The sequence below is a fragment of the Struthio camelus genome, chromosome 8 (genome assembly GCF_040807025.1).
Source record: "Struthio camelus isolate bStrCam1 chromosome 8, bStrCam1.hap1, whole genome shotgun sequence".
NCBI lineage: Eukaryota > Metazoa > Chordata > Aves > Struthioniformes > Struthionidae > Struthio > Struthio camelus.
In genome coordinates, this window is record NC_090949.1 from 36,871,244 (window position 1) to 36,889,240 (window position 17,997).

The 17,997-nt window shown below is 39.3% G+C and overlaps 1 protein-coding gene across 4 annotated transcripts in view; it reads left to right on the plus strand.

Annotated features, from left to right (window-relative positions):
• The window catches only part of MIER1 (MIER1 transcriptional regulator), a 44,119-nt gene that overhangs the window by 3,472 nt on the left and 22,650 nt on the right, over positions 1 to 17,997 (plus strand). For 3 of the 4 annotated variants that reach the window (XM_068953485.1, XM_068953482.1, XM_068953483.1), the window contains exons 2-3: positions 13,646 to 13,670; positions 15,245 to 15,390. The exons of the other annotated variant lie outside the window; for it this stretch is intronic. In XM_068953485.1, the coding sequence (XP_068809586.1) occupies positions 15,292 to 15,390 (99 nt within the window). In that variant the 5' untranslated portion in view covers positions 13,646 to 13,670; positions 15,245 to 15,291. The remainder of the gene's footprint in view (positions 1 to 13,645; positions 13,671 to 15,244; positions 15,391 to 17,997) is intronic. 4 annotated transcript variants of the gene reach the window in all.

Consider the following 17,997-nt stretch of genomic DNA (forward strand, 5'->3'; position numbering starts at 1 on the left):
CTGTTTCACTTTTGTAGAAGTTTACCAGTTTGAAAAATTGTGAAATTACACACGCAAAAAACTTGGATGTTGAATTTATATTAAATATTTTTAGATTTGGGATTAATAAGCCTGGTTAGGGTTTCAATCTACTTTGAAGCATGCGCACATTATCAGTTTGAGTCCTAACCTTCTAACACATTAGAATATTTTCCTAATCGTAATCAGAAAGAAAACATCTCTAATTTAAGATCAGCTCAAGCTTTGTAAATGTTACAAAATCATGCCTAAGCTGCTTATTCAGTCTTTGTGGTGTAGCAGATGCTGTTACGTACGTATTTTTTCCAAATACGAATGTTTTAATGTTTATTGAGAAGAAAAGGTTTTGATTTAAAAGCTTGACTAGCAGTTGAAAGAGAATGTTTTTTGTTTATAATTCATCCATTATAATATATGAATAAAACGTAAGTGGGGATGAGGTAAACTTGAAGAGCTGGGGTCAGACTTTTGTGTTGAAAAGATACGCAGCTAAATACCTGCTGTAATTTTTGGAAGTGCTGAAATCCTATTATTACTTTATTTTGTTCCGTGATGGCATGCACCAATCATGTTGCAACTGGTGCTTGCTGAGGTATTAAACTGGCGAAACTGTTGGAAAAAATAGTGGTTTTCTTTGTTTAATTAGCTCACTGATGAGAAGAGAAATACCAGGGCTGGTGCATAGAGAAGAGGATGGTTGTGTTTGGTCGGGGTTAGGGTGGGAGAGTAATGCCATAATAGCTCTGATTTAGATTGGCATAGCCTGGTATAAATGTCCAGCTGATTTTAACTATAGGTAAGGGAGGACAGACAACAGCTGAGGTGGTGTAGCAGCTCCTAATTGCCAAAAAGGGAAGGTCCTGCTCCTTCATCAGCTTTTGCATAGATGCTCCTTGGACTTCCCCTGCAGGTTGATTCAGCATGCTAATCCACCAAAAAATGAAGAGCTTCTTACAGGGTAACTAGTTGTGCCAGCTAGTGGAAAGACCTAACAAGCACTAGAGCTGGTGTGAAGGGTGGCATGGGAGAGCAGAACCAGTAGCAGGGAGCAGCGGAGGAGGATGGAATCTTCCTCCTTCCAAAAATATCAAGCTTAGATTGACTCGGCTTCTCAGACAGCATCCTCATTTTGTGGTACTCTGACCTTTTAATGTTGCTGAAAAATACAGTCCTGTTTCTACCCGCTCTTGGCTTTGCAGTTGACCCATCTTCATGCCAGCTCCTAGTGTTTGTCTTGCCTCTCAGGTGATTCAGCTTGCTGACCTATTGGAATGAGAACTCAGTTTTTCCTTCTGCAGAGTGACTTTTTGTGGGGTCAGCGATTTGAATCGGCTCCTTAAGGGATCGGGCAAGTATTGGAAGAAGCAGGCGCGTGCATACATGTCAGAGAGAGGAGCAGGACCACTCCTCTGTCAGCCTCAGCGAGCTGTTAAGCTGACTCAGCTGGAGTGTGCTTTAATGTTACTTGGATTTCTGAAAGTGTAGTTGCTTTTGACCAGAAAATCAGTTCATTACATTGACAGGGCCTCAATAAATCATCTTTACATTCAAAATACCTGGTGAAATTTTTTTTAATCCTGAATGTTATATTATTTTCAGTTGAAGAGTTTTAAAATTCTGTGTGACTATAACTGGAATCTAGTCTCCAAGTGGAGCTTGAAACGACTTCAGACAGGACACAATGTTTAAGAAACGCGTGACCTACTGTTTCCTTATAGAGACACAAAGATTAAGAATGTGGAAAAAGTTATTAAGCTGTGCTATTGCTTTAAGATAATAAGCATGAATGTGTAATAGCCTCCTCTCTAGGAATCAGTAGTCAAATTGGCATGATCACTAATGTGGTTGCAAATTGAGATGTTTTAATAGTCGGTGAGGCCAAACCTTTTGAATAATGTCTAGATACAAAATAAGGTCAAAATAGGTTAAACAGAGGTTTCCTGCTGACTGATCTAAGTCAAGACTAAAATTGGTGATTCAAATCAGTCCATCCTGTTGAGCATTAATTTTCTTTCCCCCATTTGATCTTGACTTTAATTGTCATATTTCTTGTTTTAGGGCAGTTTTGTAGAATATGTCACAGTATTCAAAGTATCTATTAATCTAAGGTAGATCTGGGCATTCAGTTTTCTAACTTCCTTTGTAAGAATATCAACTGCAGAGTAGTTGGTTATGTTCACTGATTGCATTTCCTTAGTTCTTCTAACAAGTTGTTGAAGAGAAGATAATACCACTGAGAATTCTACGTTTCTAATACTGGAAAAGACAATTTTTTTCTGTCATAATAGATGAGTTTTATAGGCTTTTTTGTGTGTGGTGGGATATTGATGTTTGTGCTTTTATGACTTTGGGCTTACAATTATTTCTAATACAGGAGAGGAATTTTAGGGAAACAGTGGAATTGTTGAAAAGTTGTTTCTTTTTGAGCTTTTTCCTTGCCAGAAGCCCCAGTCTATATTAATATTTCACTGTTAATCTATGCGTGTCACAAATGATGCATAAGAATGTTTTCTTGCAGTCTTTAGCATGTGACAGTATCTGGGTTCATCTGTTTTCCTACAGTAGGTTATAATCGATCCATGGACTCTTCTGCTTTTGTTTATTAAGAAATACCAGGATATTACAACAGGTTGAGGCAGATGCTGTACATTGTCATGGAAACCAATAGTGAATTGCTAGAAAATGTCCTGTTGAAAGCACGTGCGTCACATTAGTCAGAATACCCACCTCTGTCTTACTGTTGTGGTCAAGCTTCATAATACTTGAAAGTGCAAGTTCTCTTGGTGAAGTTCCCACGAGCGTAATATTCTGTCTATCTGAGCAAGAGTCCTGTTAACTAAAGTGTTCCCTTTTGGTTGCGACTTCTGCCCGGGAGACTTCCTCAGTTAGCCTTACGGCATCTGCATTCATCTCATTCTTCTGATGACTCAGTCCTTTAGGTAAATAAATATAGATTGATTCATGAGCAGGGATGGCTACCTTGGGATATCACTAGGGGTTCCTGATTCCAGTTGTCTGCTCTGCTCCAAGGAGAATGCAAATCAGTGCCGCTTTATAATAAACGTGTTAAGTTAGTGAGCGAATTCAGCAGCAGCATGGTCAGGAGCCACTGGTAGGAGCCACTTTTACCACCCTGAGGTGCTGTATCTTCTTATGACTCAAGAGCCCTGAAAAACGTAGCAAACTCCTCTTTAGTGCTTCTGGCCAAGGCCTCCGTTCACCTTGGGCGTGAGTGCTCAGGCTGGTGAGGTGGTTTAGTCCCTCTAAGCTGCTCCGACAGTCTTACGGATTTTTTCAGGGATTTTTAAGGTGCTATTTCCTCTTGCTGGGGGCTATTCCTCCTATAGTGGATGTAGCCAAAAGAAAGCACGAAAGCGTCCTTCTTTTGAAGCCTGTGTGTTAGTACAAATTTGCTTCAGTTGCGCATTCATTTTGTTGCACCTGCTATGGCATGATAGCCTCCAGCAGAAGTGTGGAGCAGAGAGCTGACTGGAGATAGTTAGATGTCACCCCAGTGAGATTCATCAACTGACATCTTTGATCTGTGTTTCCCCCTGAATTGCTGCTTTTTTTTTTTTTTTGGTAGCAGCTGCTACTGTTAGACATGTGAACATTTCTATCTAATTAAGACTTTTCACGAGTCTTTATAATGTTCAGGTTATCTCTATGTTCAGTTATATGATACAGTGACTTCACTGGTAAAACTGACTTAACAGGACTACTTAAGAAATGCTGCAGTTTGTTTCCCCCCAGGTGTGCCACTACAGGTTTGGGGAGCTATTTTGCAAGCCAAATGGCTGAAAGACCCAGGTTAATATCTCCTGCAAAGTCCTTTGTATTGTCTGCCTCCCCTTTCCAGACTTTTCCTGGTGGAGAGAGCTATGTAGTCTAATACAGGACTGAGTGAGTTGCAGTAAAACACAACCTGGTAAGTCTGGCCAGTTAGGCATCATTGAAACTGATGTGCCAGTTTCTCCAGAAAAACTCAGGCTGAATTCTTTTGTTCTTTCCTTTGATGAAGTAGTAATAAACAGAACCAAACCTTATCCAGTTTTTTTCTGAGAAGAAGGGGGGAAAAGTGAGCAAATAAGTAGTCTTCCAAGATTGCCTGGAAAATCTTAAACCTCAGGATCATAGGATAATTCAGGGTGGAAAGGACCTCAGGAGATCTCTAGTCCAACTTCCTGCTTGCAGCAGGGTCAGCTATGAGGTCAGACCAGGCCACTTGGGGTTTTTATAGCCTTGAAAACATAAGGACAGGAACTACACAACCTTTATGGGCAACCTCTTCCACTGTTTGACTATCTTCATGGGGAGTAAAGCTTTTTTTTCATAAAGGCTAATTTGAAACATGACTTAGTGTAATCAAGACTAGGAAGGAAATGGCAAATTTGGGGAACCTTTGCTAAGGTGGCACTTTCAAGGCTTTGATGTACATGTTTGAGGTTTGCAAGCTGAAACTGCACTTGATCTTTCTATTCTGGAAAGACTAGAATTTTCTCATTTAGTAACCAAATTGGAAAAAACCCCAAAAAACGCTGATCTCTGTGTACTTTAAGACTTTCATGTGCAGAAGGAATTGGATGCCATTATGGTTTTGGTTAGAGGAGTGTTCACATGTAAAACCATGAAATGAGGGGGCAGCCATTTATTTTCTTATTTCAATATGTTACTGTGTTCTTTCCACGGTACAAAAATGAGGCACGTTATTTTGACCTATGATGAAGAGAGAGAGGGGTAGGATGGGAGACTGAAAGCTCTTCCATTTAAATGTTGAACTATAGGATGTAACAAGCCAGTGTTTAAACCGCTTTCATTCAAAACTTCAGTTTTCTGTGCAGTCTTTGAACATTATTCATGTAACTATATCAGCATTTTAGGAATAGATCTGTAATTTATAAACAGGGTATACATTACTACTTGCAAATCAGTAATTTACTTAGACTTTTAATTAGTTTGCTTAGTGAAATGTGGCTTTAGTGATGCTGAAGCCAGATATGGGTCTACTTGTGAAGTAATTACAGATACTCTCCACCAGCTGCGCATTCTTAATTCTTTGTTTTGTTACAATGGTTCATGTCTCATACACGTAATGCTGTTAACTTTTAAGGTTTAGTTTACCAGTTAATATAGGAGTTTTTGCACCCTAAATGTTGTTTAAAAAGGCCACTGCAACTTTGAAGTTTACTTTGGTATTTTCCAGTAGCAGAGTTCAAAAGGCCCGAGGATGATCTTGATAAATTTGTCAGGCTTATTGCTATCAATACAGGCGGAATTAAATTTTAGTTTTTTAATGTTTTGGGTATAAGAGCTAACTGAGTAAATTTGAACAGAATATATATCTGTTGTTGTCTTGTAGAGACTGCATGCATATACTGCAGTTTCAAGATGCTTCATTATTAATTACATTAAGCAGCAAGAAAGATGCTAACACCTAAACTGTAGTATTGTAGGTAGGGGGTGAAACCATATAGTGTCCTGCCAGTTTTGTTCAGGTGCTGTTTTGGAGGCTCTAGGAGAAAGGTAAAGAGAGAAAAGTCAGTGCTTTAGTTCCACAGCTTTCACTTCTGGAGTATCATATTGCATTCCAAGCAGCTATAAAGCTTTGGAATAAGAAATGAAAATCTGCCAGCCTGCAAAAAAGAGCACTGCTTTAAAGCATATTTATGCTTCAGCTACTGAAGTAGCAGGTTCAAAAATAATTGCACAGAACTGATAATGTCTCCAGAAGGCTGTTTGCATTAAGTAAATCTATCACAGTGTCAATTCAATGTTACTTTTACCATTTAACTTTCATCGTAAACTATAGTAATACGGACATCCCAAAGTCCAGTCAGTTTCAGTTGTCAGGAGAGCGCTGTACTGTAGATCTTGTAGACGTTTTTCTGTATCTGATGCATGTGTTCATTGCTTTCCAGTCCACTGGTGTCTGAAAGAGACCCGGTCTAGTTCACTTCTGTTCATATCTGTATCCGTACACTGGAGAATGCATTTGATGTGGTCTTTTGGATCAGTTGTTGCTATAAGTGTCACTAACCTTATGGAAACACCTAGCCTGTGTGTCTTTCCCGAGACTCCTAAAAATACACATGGAACAAAAATGGTGAGAGATTCTTTTAGTGCCACCCAGGCTTGATGTTTCGTTGCTCAGTCTCTTTTCCTTTTCACTTCACCGTGAAATGCATGTACTTCATGTATCGGAATTAGTCTTTCCTTCAAGCTGCTTATTTGAAGCATAACAAATGCGGTCAATGTTGTATCAATACAGCACGACTCCTTCGGTCATTTTCGTTCTTCCTGTTTGCTCTTGAGTTAGGAGTTCCTGAATGTATTTGGTTCTTTTGAATCCACAACAAACCTTTTGGGCAGGCTGTTGCACACCTGCAGTTTCACTGCTTGTTACCACCTTTGGCTCTATGCACAGAACATTTTGAGTGTGCCGAGGTGTATGTTGTATGTATTCTCGGATACTGTTGTCTTTTTAGGATTAGCAGCTCTTTGTTCCCATGAATGCCCCTGAGGCAAAGACTGTGCTTTGCACTTCTCTGAATTGCTGCAGCAGAAAACAGAGCCACTGAAGTATAGGGTATCCTCTTCACCGGACATACCGTAGCTTAGGACTTTGCATCTAATGATACCAATGTAGCCATTTGATCTTTAACTACTGCCAGGAAATCTTTATGAGCAAAAGCCTTAAAATGCCCTAAAAGCCATCTGTTCTACCCTATCCAGAATCATGATTCCTTGGAGGCAAGGAAATAAGACTGAATAATCAAGAATTGTAGTAATTGTCTTGCAACTTCTTAATCGTAGCATGCAGTTTCACCTTATGTTTGATGCTCACAGATTGGTCACCGAAAGAGTTAATCCCGATCTCCTGCCACCCACCCTTCTCCTCCATTTGTCTAGCTTCAGACTCATGCTCTAGATTCTTTGCAGCACGTCTAGCAATTGCAGAGGCCCAAGATGAGGCAGTTTGGCTTACTGATAGGATGGAGAACTAGTGTTAGCTTTCTGAAATTGGTTTGCTGAACCAGCTCGTGCTGCTGCTTCCTGACTGGACCTGACACAAGTGGCAGAAGCATGTGAAGTGGTGGGAAGAGGTCAAACTACTACTTTTGGCAGCAGCTGGCCATTATTTTAGATTAAATGTAATATGAAACTGCATCTAGCCAGAAATAGATGGCAGAAAATGAGGACAGAAAATGATTGATAACAGAAAATGATTGACATATATGTGGAGATGGTGATCTACAAACTAGGACAGACTAAGTAGATCAGGTAGGCAGAAGTTAGAAGAAAGGAACAGAGACCCTACTACTGTTCTCCTAAAAGTTGCCTATGTGGTCTGTGACTAAGAATGAGATAGACCCTTTCAAGGGATGCATCTGTTCTGTGGAGTAGTCTGAAGTGAATTTATTGTTTCTAGAGGTAGTTAGGCTTTTGAAAATTTTCTGGTTTGGGATTTGTTTGTTTCTCCTTCCATAGACTAGGATTGTACTGGATGTGTATTTTGGAGTTGGCAAAAAGTCATGGAGTCATTCTGAGCTCTAAAGGCATTGCAGTATTTTAGCAGTGCTTTTGAAGCTGTGAAGGAGGTGATTGCATTAGCAGTATTCCAGCTGATGGGAAAGGCTATTTACTTCCTTGAGCAATGGTGTCTTCTCCACACTATTTTAGAATACTGAAAGCTGAACTTCATTTCTTAAAGCTTACTCGACTTTCATTAGATCTCTTTGTGCCTCAGTATGGCTTTGTGTTCCCTCTCAACTGGCAAGGGTTTCATTGTGGTAGGTTCCATTGTAATAGGTATTGAAACATTTAGTTACAGAAGTGTTGAGGTTGGAAGGGACCTCTGTAGATCATCTAGTCCAACCCCTCTGTTCAAAGCAGGGTCAACTGCAGCAGGTTACTCAGGACTGTGTCCAGTCAGGTTTTTAATGTCTCCAAGGATGAAGACTCTGCAGCCTCTCTGAACAACATGTCCTCGTTTTTCACTGCTCTTGCAGTGTTTAAAAAAAAAAAAAAGTTTTCCTTATCTTCAGGTGGTATTTCCTGTATTGCAATTTGTGTCCATTGCCTCTTGTCCTGTCACTGGACGCTATGGAGGAGAGTCTGGCATCTTTATGCCTCTTTCATCAGGTATTTATGCACATGGATAAGATCCACCCCAGAGCCTTTTCTTTTGGAGGCTAAGTAGTCCCAGCATTCTCAGCCTCTCCCCATATGACAGGTGCTTCATTCCTTTAATTATTTGGGGGGGGGGGAGGGGGGGGCTCTTCCCTGGACTTGCTCCACTTTGTCTGTGACTTTCTTGTCTTGGGGAGCCCAGAACTAGACACTGTACAGCTTTGCAGAAAAAAACTTCAGGGTCCTTGTGGACAACAATTTGAATGTGAACCAGCACTGTGCCCTTGTAACAAAGAAGGCAAACTGAATCGTGGGCTGCGTTAGGAAGAGCGTTGCCATCAGGTCACCTTCCTTGATCTGCTGGCAACACTCTTCCTAATGTAGCCCAAGATGCTGTTGGCTGCCTTTGTCACAAGGACACAGTGCTGGTCCATGGTCAACTTGTTGTCTGTGAGGACTCCTAGGTCCTTTTCTGCAGAGCTGCTTTGCAGTCAGTTGGCCTCCAGCCTGTCCTGGTGCGTGGTCTTACTCCTTCCTGGGGCAAGACTCTCACTTCCCTTTGCTGAGTTTCATGAGGTTCCCGTCTGCCCATTTCTCCAGCCTGTTGAGATCCTTCTGCCTGGCAGCACACCCATCTGGTGTATCAACTGCTCCTGGTTTTGTATCATCTGTGAACTTGCTGAGGGTGCCTTCTACCTCAGCGGCCAGGTTGTTAATGAAAGGTGTTAAAAGAGTACTGGCCCCAGTATCGATTCCAGGGGTATACCACTAGTGGCTGACCTCCAGCTGGACTTTGTGCTGCCAATCGCCCAGCAGCTCCTCCAGTTTTCAGCCCACATCACTGACCACTTATGTAGTCTGTACTTTATCTGTTTGTCAAAAGAGTTGTTACGGGAGCCTGTGTCGAAAGCCTTGCTGCAGTCAAGATAAACATCATCTGCTGCTCTCCCTTGCCCACCGAGCCAGTCATCTTGTTGTAGAAGGCTGTTAGGAAAATCCACGCTGACTACTCCCCAATCACCTTCTTGTCCTTTGTGTGTTTGGAAATGGTATCCAGATTAGTTACTCCTTTACTTTCCCTGGGACTGAGCTGAGGCTATCTGGTCTCTAGCTCCCCCAGTTCTCCTTCTTGCCTTTCTTGAAGAGAGGAGTGGCGTTTGCTTTCTTCCAGTCCCCTGGAACCTCTCCTGATCACCATGACCTTTTAAAGATAATTGAGAGAGGCCTTGCAATGACATTGGCCAGCTCCCTCAACGCTTGCTATTGCAAGCTCAGGATGAGTTATTAAGATTGATTATTCTCAGCTACTGGAAAGCAACACCAGACAATTTGTATGTAATCAGTGTTTGAGAGAAAAAATAGCGAGAGTTGTTTTTCCTTTTCCATTCTGGGAAGTGGTAAAGGACGACAAACTTCAAGGTGGGTCGAAACAACAACAGGCTCCAACATTTTTATGTACGTGTGTGTATATATATATGTGTGCACGCACACACAGATAAAAACATACAAGGTGTATATAAAACCAAAGGATGGTGCATGGTTGTAGAGCTTGGGTATCAAGGATACTCTGTAGTACTTGTGGAGGATCCCAGCATGGGAAACCTGTTTTTCTGAATTGAGATTCACCTTTTTGCAAGGCTTCTACAGGTCTTTCTGTCTGTGGGCAAGTCCTTAGCAGTAGCTGAAAGGGAAGCTGTGGTTTTTGGGTTGGTTTTCCTGCCCCCTTGAGGGCTAAGCCATTATACCATGCTAGATTCTGTTTGCTGAAACTCATGCTATCCTTAATTCACAGTAAACTGAATGCTACCTTTCCCTCAGGGTCTATGTCCCATCTGCCTATGCTATAAAGAAAGTCTCAGCTGTTTTTGCTTTTCTGCGATTGCTCTTGTGCTTTAGGTTACAAAAACTTTCCAGGACATGAGTGTAATCATACCATGAGCCTCTACTCGCTGACTGTCCTGCTTTCTGCAGTTCTGGAGGCACAGCTGCCTTATTCTCCCATTATCCCGGGCTTATAAGCTTTTTTCTTTCTTCCCTTCCATCTGACCTGAGACTTTTCCCCAGAACTTTCCTTCCTGGTTGTCCTTCCCATAGTTGGGCCAGCCAGAATTCCCGAGTTGATTATCATTGCAATGCTGAGACTAACACTAACGATCTGTAAGTGGTATGGGAGCAGAAACCGTTTTCTAACTGAGAGTCTCTTTGAAATGCCTTTTTCACATTTAAAAAAAAAAATAAGAGGAGGAAAGGAGAGCAGTTATTTAACCTTAACAATAGTGTTAGCACCAGATTAGAGATAACCTGGCCATAAATAAATGCAAGTTGAATCTTGGAAGGAGGTATGTTGTCATCAGGAGCGTTAGCTTATGTGAGAGCCTTCTAATCATGACACATTCTAACAGCCAGGCAGAAAACCTAGTTTTAAGACAGCATTTGCAGAGCTTGTTATTTATTAAATAACACGATTTGTCTCTCAATATAGAATATTTTAAGAGCTTTATGGGTTACTAAATCCAGCTCTCTGTTCCTATGAGGATAGAATTATTTCTGGAATAATCTTTCATTGTAAATCGTGGGGATATTTTTTTCCCCTTCTTATCTTTACCTGCTTTCCTCTTTCCCCCTTAGGGCAACTTGGTATTCAAGTCTCTTGATTTTTGTGCGAGTGGCCTGTATTGTAATGATGAGTCATTCTTTGAACCTTGCAGATAGCCGGACCCAAAGCGTAGTGATACTGCGCGCTACGTCAGTACGTTTTGAAAAGGAGACACTGGGATTCCAGAGGCCTTTGGGTGAGGGTAGGGGGTTTGCACGGCTTGCTTCTGACTTCAGCACAACCCCGCCGACTGTCCAGCAGCATCTCCGCTTTACCTGGGAAGCGCTTGCCTGCGTGCTTTCGCTTTTGCTAGGTTGTTGCAGTAATCACAAATGGTTTAGCATCAGTTTTGTTTCTGCTGTGACCTCTCTTTCAATGGTACAGGTTCCTTTTGCTGTATTGGCTATAAGCTGCATATGAACTAGTCATTTCACTCACAATTGTTATGTGAGAATTATTAATGGAGACCTGGTCTTCAGTTTACACCTTCTAAGATACTTCTTAATGATGTTTCTCTTCCTCTTATTTTTTCTTGCACTGAACGTGTAAAGTATTGTCTACTTTATTCCTAGCGTTGTCTGGCAGAAATCGTGTATTGTGTATTATGTATTATCCAGTTTTGTGAGTTTATCAGACAATCCAACATACCAAATTGACCCGTGACATTGCAGGCTGTTGCTATTCAGCTTTGGTCCAGTATATGCTAGTAACATTGTACACTGGAATTTGTTCAGATAATCTTTGAAAAGAAAAATTTTTAAACTGTAGCCGTTAGTGAAGCTTCCTATGGCATTGTGCAATTTAATTTTTGCAAAAGTGTTTTTAGGGCTTACCCACTATATGAGTTTCAGTCTACCAAATGATGCTGCAGATATGGTTGGTCTTGGCTGTTGTGTGCAGTACTGGCTTTTCAAGTGAACTGCCCAAAAAAAGATTATTGCAAGTCAGCAGTGATATTGCACATAAACTAAAAACGTAATTGGATATTAGTAGGTATGAGAAAAATAGACTGCAGCACCTCTACCTGAGAACAGTTTTTATATATATATATATATATATTTTTTTTAGGATATGTAATGTTAGGAGAGCAAAATTTCTTGTCTATTGTATCTCTCTCAACCCTTCAGGCAAAAATTTGAGATGTGCTTTTACCCCTCCTATGTACCAATTTCTGCTTGACACAGGCAAATATATTTTGAGTTTTCATTTATACACTTCCGACACTCTTAAAATGTTGGTATTTAAATGAATTTTGTTAGTGATTCCTGAGACGAGGTATTTCTTCTTTCTCAGAAAACTTACACTTTTCTCAGAAAATTTATAATTTTATATTTACACATTTTTTAATTTTAGTTTTTGCTTCACTACATAGCTGGGCAGGTGTCCTGGGTGGAAGCAGTTTGTCCAAGTGACTGCTTGTCCTTATGAGATGAAATCAAGGAGAAAGAAAGTGCTTTAGAAAATCTCAGAATAGCAATACGAGTTCTTGCTTGAGTTTAAATTTGCCAGTTTGTAACATGATATCTTGTTTGAATTGTGCATATAATTCCAGGTGTACAGATCTTGAATTTCGGTAGGAGTGCACTCTAGCTACAGTATTATGCACGGACATAAGCGTCTATTATGAATGAGGAAAAACTGAGGTTTTTCCAAATTATTTCTTGGCCAAATGCAGGCACGTTTTCATGAAAATAGCATTGTATATTATGTAATACAATATATCCTTGATACAAAGCAGTGTCTCAGTTTCCAAAACGTAGCAAGGAGAGGGATACTGCAGCTCTCTGAAGTAAAAGGTCAGTGTTTCCAACTTTGAAAAAAACCACTCTATTAGATATATTTCTTAAAATAGTTGAACCATTTGCTTGAATTTTCAAAACAAATGAAGTTTGCATGTTTGACATATGAATAGCAGTCCAGGAGGTCAAAGATTGCCAAAATTATAAACAAGAGAAAGCAGAATTTTATAATGGAAGCTGTTCGTTCCGATTATAAATGCAAGGTTATCAAGCATGGTAGCCAAAGGATATCTCTGTTACATAAAAGTTGTTGTGGGACCGTGGATTTTTTTTCTATATTACAACATATGTATTTGTTTTGTAGTCTGTGATTTGTATTTATTTGTGTTATGATAATACCTAGGAAGAAAGTCTGACTTCCAAAATAATTTCTGCCTTTTCTCACAGTTCAGTTAGAGATTGAGATTAAATTGCTTTTTCCCTTTGTTCTATGAGGAATCCTTGTTGTGACTTGTTATCATCTTTTACGTTTTTGTTTCTTAACTGAAATACAAACAGGGAATTTAGGTATTGCATAGCATGTAGTTTCAAATATGAAGAATAATTGATCTTAAACTCTGCTTCCACTGTCAATGTAATCTGGCACGTATCTGGGCTGTAGAGAAGGGCTTTTAGTACGCGGAAGCAGATCGGAGCTGGATCTGTTAAAAACTAACCCTATCAGTACTGTTAGTTTTTGGTTTTGTATTGGCACGAGGAAAGGAGTGGAAACGAGCAGAGGTGGAGGGAAGGTAGCATTACCTAGTCTGGCAGTAGCACCAGTTAATGCCATACTCAACTGATGGTGGAATTGTAATATTATTTTCAGAATGAATTGATTTGCTTTATTTTATACTTTCATGAACTCGATTACTGCATCTCAAAATGGGCAGTTCTTCCAATTATTATTCCTGAAATAGAGCAAGGATATAGATATATAAAGGAGAAAATGAATGCTGTTTATCTTACATTGCTTCGGAGTTGCTGTGGTGCTGTATTAGTAAATGTATTATTTGCAGGAGCTTGCTCATTTATAACCTTTTTGTATCAGATGAATTATTGAATTCAGTTTGTATAGATTCAACATAGAAAAAAAATAATTTCCTGTGTTTTCTTTTTTTAGCCTTCTGTTGAGTCTTCAAGCCCAGGTAAATATTTTTAATATTTCCTAAACTTGTGAGGGAAGAGGGCACCCTTGAAAAATTTTTCTGACTGGTCTCTTCCAGATAACAATCCAAGGATAAAATTTGATGAGTAAGTTAGCAGCAATATTGGTTTAAGCAGACACTGCTTCTTTCTAGTCTATACCATTAGAAATTTTTGTATGGTAAAGTACACTTGGGAGCTTATTCTGTTCTTTGCAGAGCTGCACAAATGTATGTGCTGGAACGCTGGCGTATCTTAAGGAGCACAGTGTGAGCGAGTGTTGGGGCACGGAAGAGAGTACTGCAGCCAGCAAGAGCATCACCAGCCCTCTAGGTGCAGCTATCTGCTGGTATTAGAGTTAAATAAAGAGTAAAAACATTAAGACAGTTAAGGCACTTGTATGCTCTCAGTTATTAGTTATATCGTTGTTGTATACTTTTATGCAGAGTAGCATCAAGAACAAAAGCAGCAAGAACAACAGTATTTTTTCCTCGTTGGGTTACTAAAAATGAGGGTTTTCATGAGTCCTGCTTTCAAAGCTGCTTATTTCCTGATAGACTAGTATCTCAGCATTACTGGGTATCTAGTAATCAGCCTCAGTGTAAATTATGAATATCTCTTTTTTTTTTTTTTCCTCCACTTTGCTACTGCTTTACATAGTGTTATTTATTTCCAAAATTTTTGGCATCCTTATAGTTGAACAGCTTTCCAATAGTTACCTTAGCTGGACTGCCATTGTCTCTTGGACTCTTATTTTTTTCAAAGAAACAATCAACTGCTTTAACACTTAGAACTACAAAATATAGTTAACTCTTCCTCCCTCTTGCACCATTAGTATGGATACAATCTCCAGGCTTTGGAAAATGAAATTTAAATTGTCCAGAGACGTATGTGGACAAACATTATCAGAGCTAGAGTTAGAAATCAGGTATTGCTAAATTATATCCAAGTGCTACATCTGCCAAATCGTTCATCCATTCATTTATTTTTTGTTTTCACAAAATACAACCAGACTTTTCTACAAAGAACTGTGAAAAATGCATGGGGAAAAATAACTAAGGTTTCTACATCATATATATAAAATCCACATAACTATGAAGCTTACTTGAAGCTTAAATTTTGGAAAAGTTGTAAGGCTATGTTTTTGTAGTTATAAACGAGAAGGCTTGGAAAGTATTAAAGAAACAACTGCCCAAGTTTGTATTTTATGAGTATTTTTGCTCCCAGTAGAACTCTGATTCAGATAGACTTCTGATTAGGTAGGAATTATGTCTTCAACAACTGAACATTGTACAAGCATTTAACTAGGGGCCCAACGTCCAGTTTTATAGTACTTGGAGAATTGACTGGCTAACTCCTGGTTCTTTTTTCCATGATTTCTTATCACCCAAATGGCAGCTTTCACTGTCCTCTGAATAATAGGATTAGCTTTCCCTAAGATAAATGATTTAGTGATTTTGAAGATACTTTAATTTTTCAGTATAATTTGAGTATTAAAATGTCACCAAAATAAAAAACTAAACTCTTTGAGGCCATGATCTAACTAAAAAAAAATCTTTAAAATGTTTTCTATCAGGAGGTTCAGCAACATCTGATGACCATGAATTTGATCCATCAGCTGATATGCTGGTGCATGACTTTGATGATGAACGGACATTAGAAGAGGAGGAAATGATGGAAGGAGAAACAAACTTCAGTTCTGAAATAGAGGATCTTAACAGGGTAGGTAGCATTAAGTAGTCATAAAACATAACCACAGCCCACAGTCTTACGCAAAAACATGTGCAGGTTTTTTCCCCTCTCTTTGGGACAAAACAAAAACATGCCCCTAAAACACTAATAGGCAAATAATATAGATGGGGGAAGGGGCCGAGCTAGATTTGCAGTTCTCAAAAGTTGGGACAAGAAAACTGGTGCATAAACATGCAATAATGTATAATTCTGTGCTTGTGTAGTTTCTTTATATTTATCGGTACAGGACTTGCATTTTGGAGCTAATATAAGTTCAAGTATGCTCTGACTAAACTTGTATGTTCCAGTGTTACTATTTCCTAATAAACGCTTGCACTTGATTAGTGCATACAAATTTCAATTTAATAAGAATCCAATAATTTTACATTTCTTTTGCATTTTTTAGACAAACTTTCATATAATACTTCAGTGAAGCAGATAGGAGTATCTTCCTTTTTAAGGCAGAGGAAACGGAGATGCAGATTAAGTGGTTTGCTCAAAGCCACATAGTAAGATCAGCAGAGCTGGGATCAGAGCTTCCAAGTATTGATAATAGTAATAATACATCTTAAAACGTGTTTGTTTTAAGCTTCTGCTATCACTTATGTACTACTTTTAAATTACTCCTCTGTCAGGAATAATATTCTTTACAAAGAATAATGTAAATAATGTTCATTGTAAATGTTCATTGTAAGTTCTAGAGTAGTTTAGATACTGTGACCTCATTGACTGAAAAAGCTTCCGGAACAGATCATTAATAATCTTCAAATAGAAATTTAATGTACAAATCCTGTTCAGTGTAGGTGATTATACCCATATGGCTTTAAATTAATTTAATAAATTTAATCTACATTTCAGATGTAAATGATAATTTCTTTCTGTTAATTTCAGGTTTGATATTAAACTGTAAACCTAAAGATAAATAAATCGTGAATCTAAACATGCTTCATCTAGATTAAATGGGAAATAGAATTTCACATGTATGTCATACGGTTCTTAAGTTGAAAATACATGGGTTTTTTTCCTCATATTTTGTAAAGGCTCAACATCTGATTATGTAATTATATCACCACATTTACAATGCTTTGTTTCTAATCGTATTTCAACATCAATTTTTTCCCTCATATCCTAGTTGTAGGGGCTATAACTTTATAATTTTTCCACGTTTCAGAAATTTTTGTAGTAAGGGCAGTGAGCAATGTTATGACTTGGATTCAAATTGCTCCATGTGCTATTCTTCTCTGGAGATTGCTTTTACAGATTGGCACAGAATTTTACCGTCAAGTTGTATGGATATTGTAGGTAGACCTTTTACTGAGCCTCAGATACTTCCACGCCAACAGGATCTTGCTAGAGACCTGTAGTTACTTCTGCTTCTGGGATAGCAAGCCATACATCAAGGCTTATTTTCCCCCCCACACCTTTTTTTTTTTTTTTTTTTTTTTTTTTGAAAACCATGTCCTTTCTTCGACGTGGATGATAGACAACCTAAGCCGCAAAACTGTTGTCAAGACAAGTGCTATCCTGTCTTTGCTTTCCCCAGTCGTTTACACATATTACTTCAGATTTCCCCCTAGGCTTTGAATGTGCTGGATTTACTAGTTCAGCTCCTTCAGAGACAAAGTGGCAGTCAGGCTTTGCGAAGGAATTTTTGAACCTTAATGATTTAACTTCTGAGTGTCATAGAAGTAACACCTTCCTCTGAGGTTAAGGATCTTTTGTACTCATTGGTTGAAAATTTGGTGAATCTGTAGTACATTACTACTTGAGGTTGACAGTGCCCTGCATTTGTGTATGGATTTATGTGAATACGTTTTTGTGTAAATGGCAGTAGCTCGTCTCTCTCTAGAGACCTGAAGTCGCCCTCTATGCTGCTATAGCATATGGAAAAAATACGGTTCTCTGAGAGTGGAACAGTAGTTGAAAGGAATTAGAATTATGGGACTTGATGGTTCTTGGTGATATTTCTTGAAAGGTAAGAACTCTTGGGGAGCAGAAAAGCCATCTGGAATGTGATGCATCAGACTGTGTTTGGTCATATCCAGGCATGTGTATTCAGTAATACTATTTTCTTATGTACGAACATCCGTACTGGTATCTGACCAAAGTCCTGGCTAACCCAGTATTGTTTTTCCCACAGCCCAGGAGATGCAGTGGTCAGGAAGGTGATTTTTTTTCCCCATGATGGGACACATCTCTTGTATTCTGGGCTTATTTTGATGCTACAGTTTTCCCAAATGTGGGAAACTGGGCAGCATAATTTCTGGTAGGCTGTATTCATTCTCTCTCTTGGAAATAGTAAGTAGCCAGGCCCCACCAAGTTACAGAAAGTCTTAGTCTCCTCCTACTCTTAGCCAAGCTGGCTATAAAAGGCAGCAGCTGAAAGGAGTGTAATATGGGGAATTTGATGACTATGGGGTCTAGCTCGTTACCTTTGTCCCATCTGTGGGCAGAGTGCTACTGGGTGGTTTGCACTGCTGCTTGGGTGTCTTTAGGAAGCAGTGAGCATTGTCAGGGTGCTGTGCCTGGTGCCTCCCTGCATGACTTAAATATTTTTAGGCCTTTGACCCCCTTCCTTTTTCCATTTGTTGTTCCCCG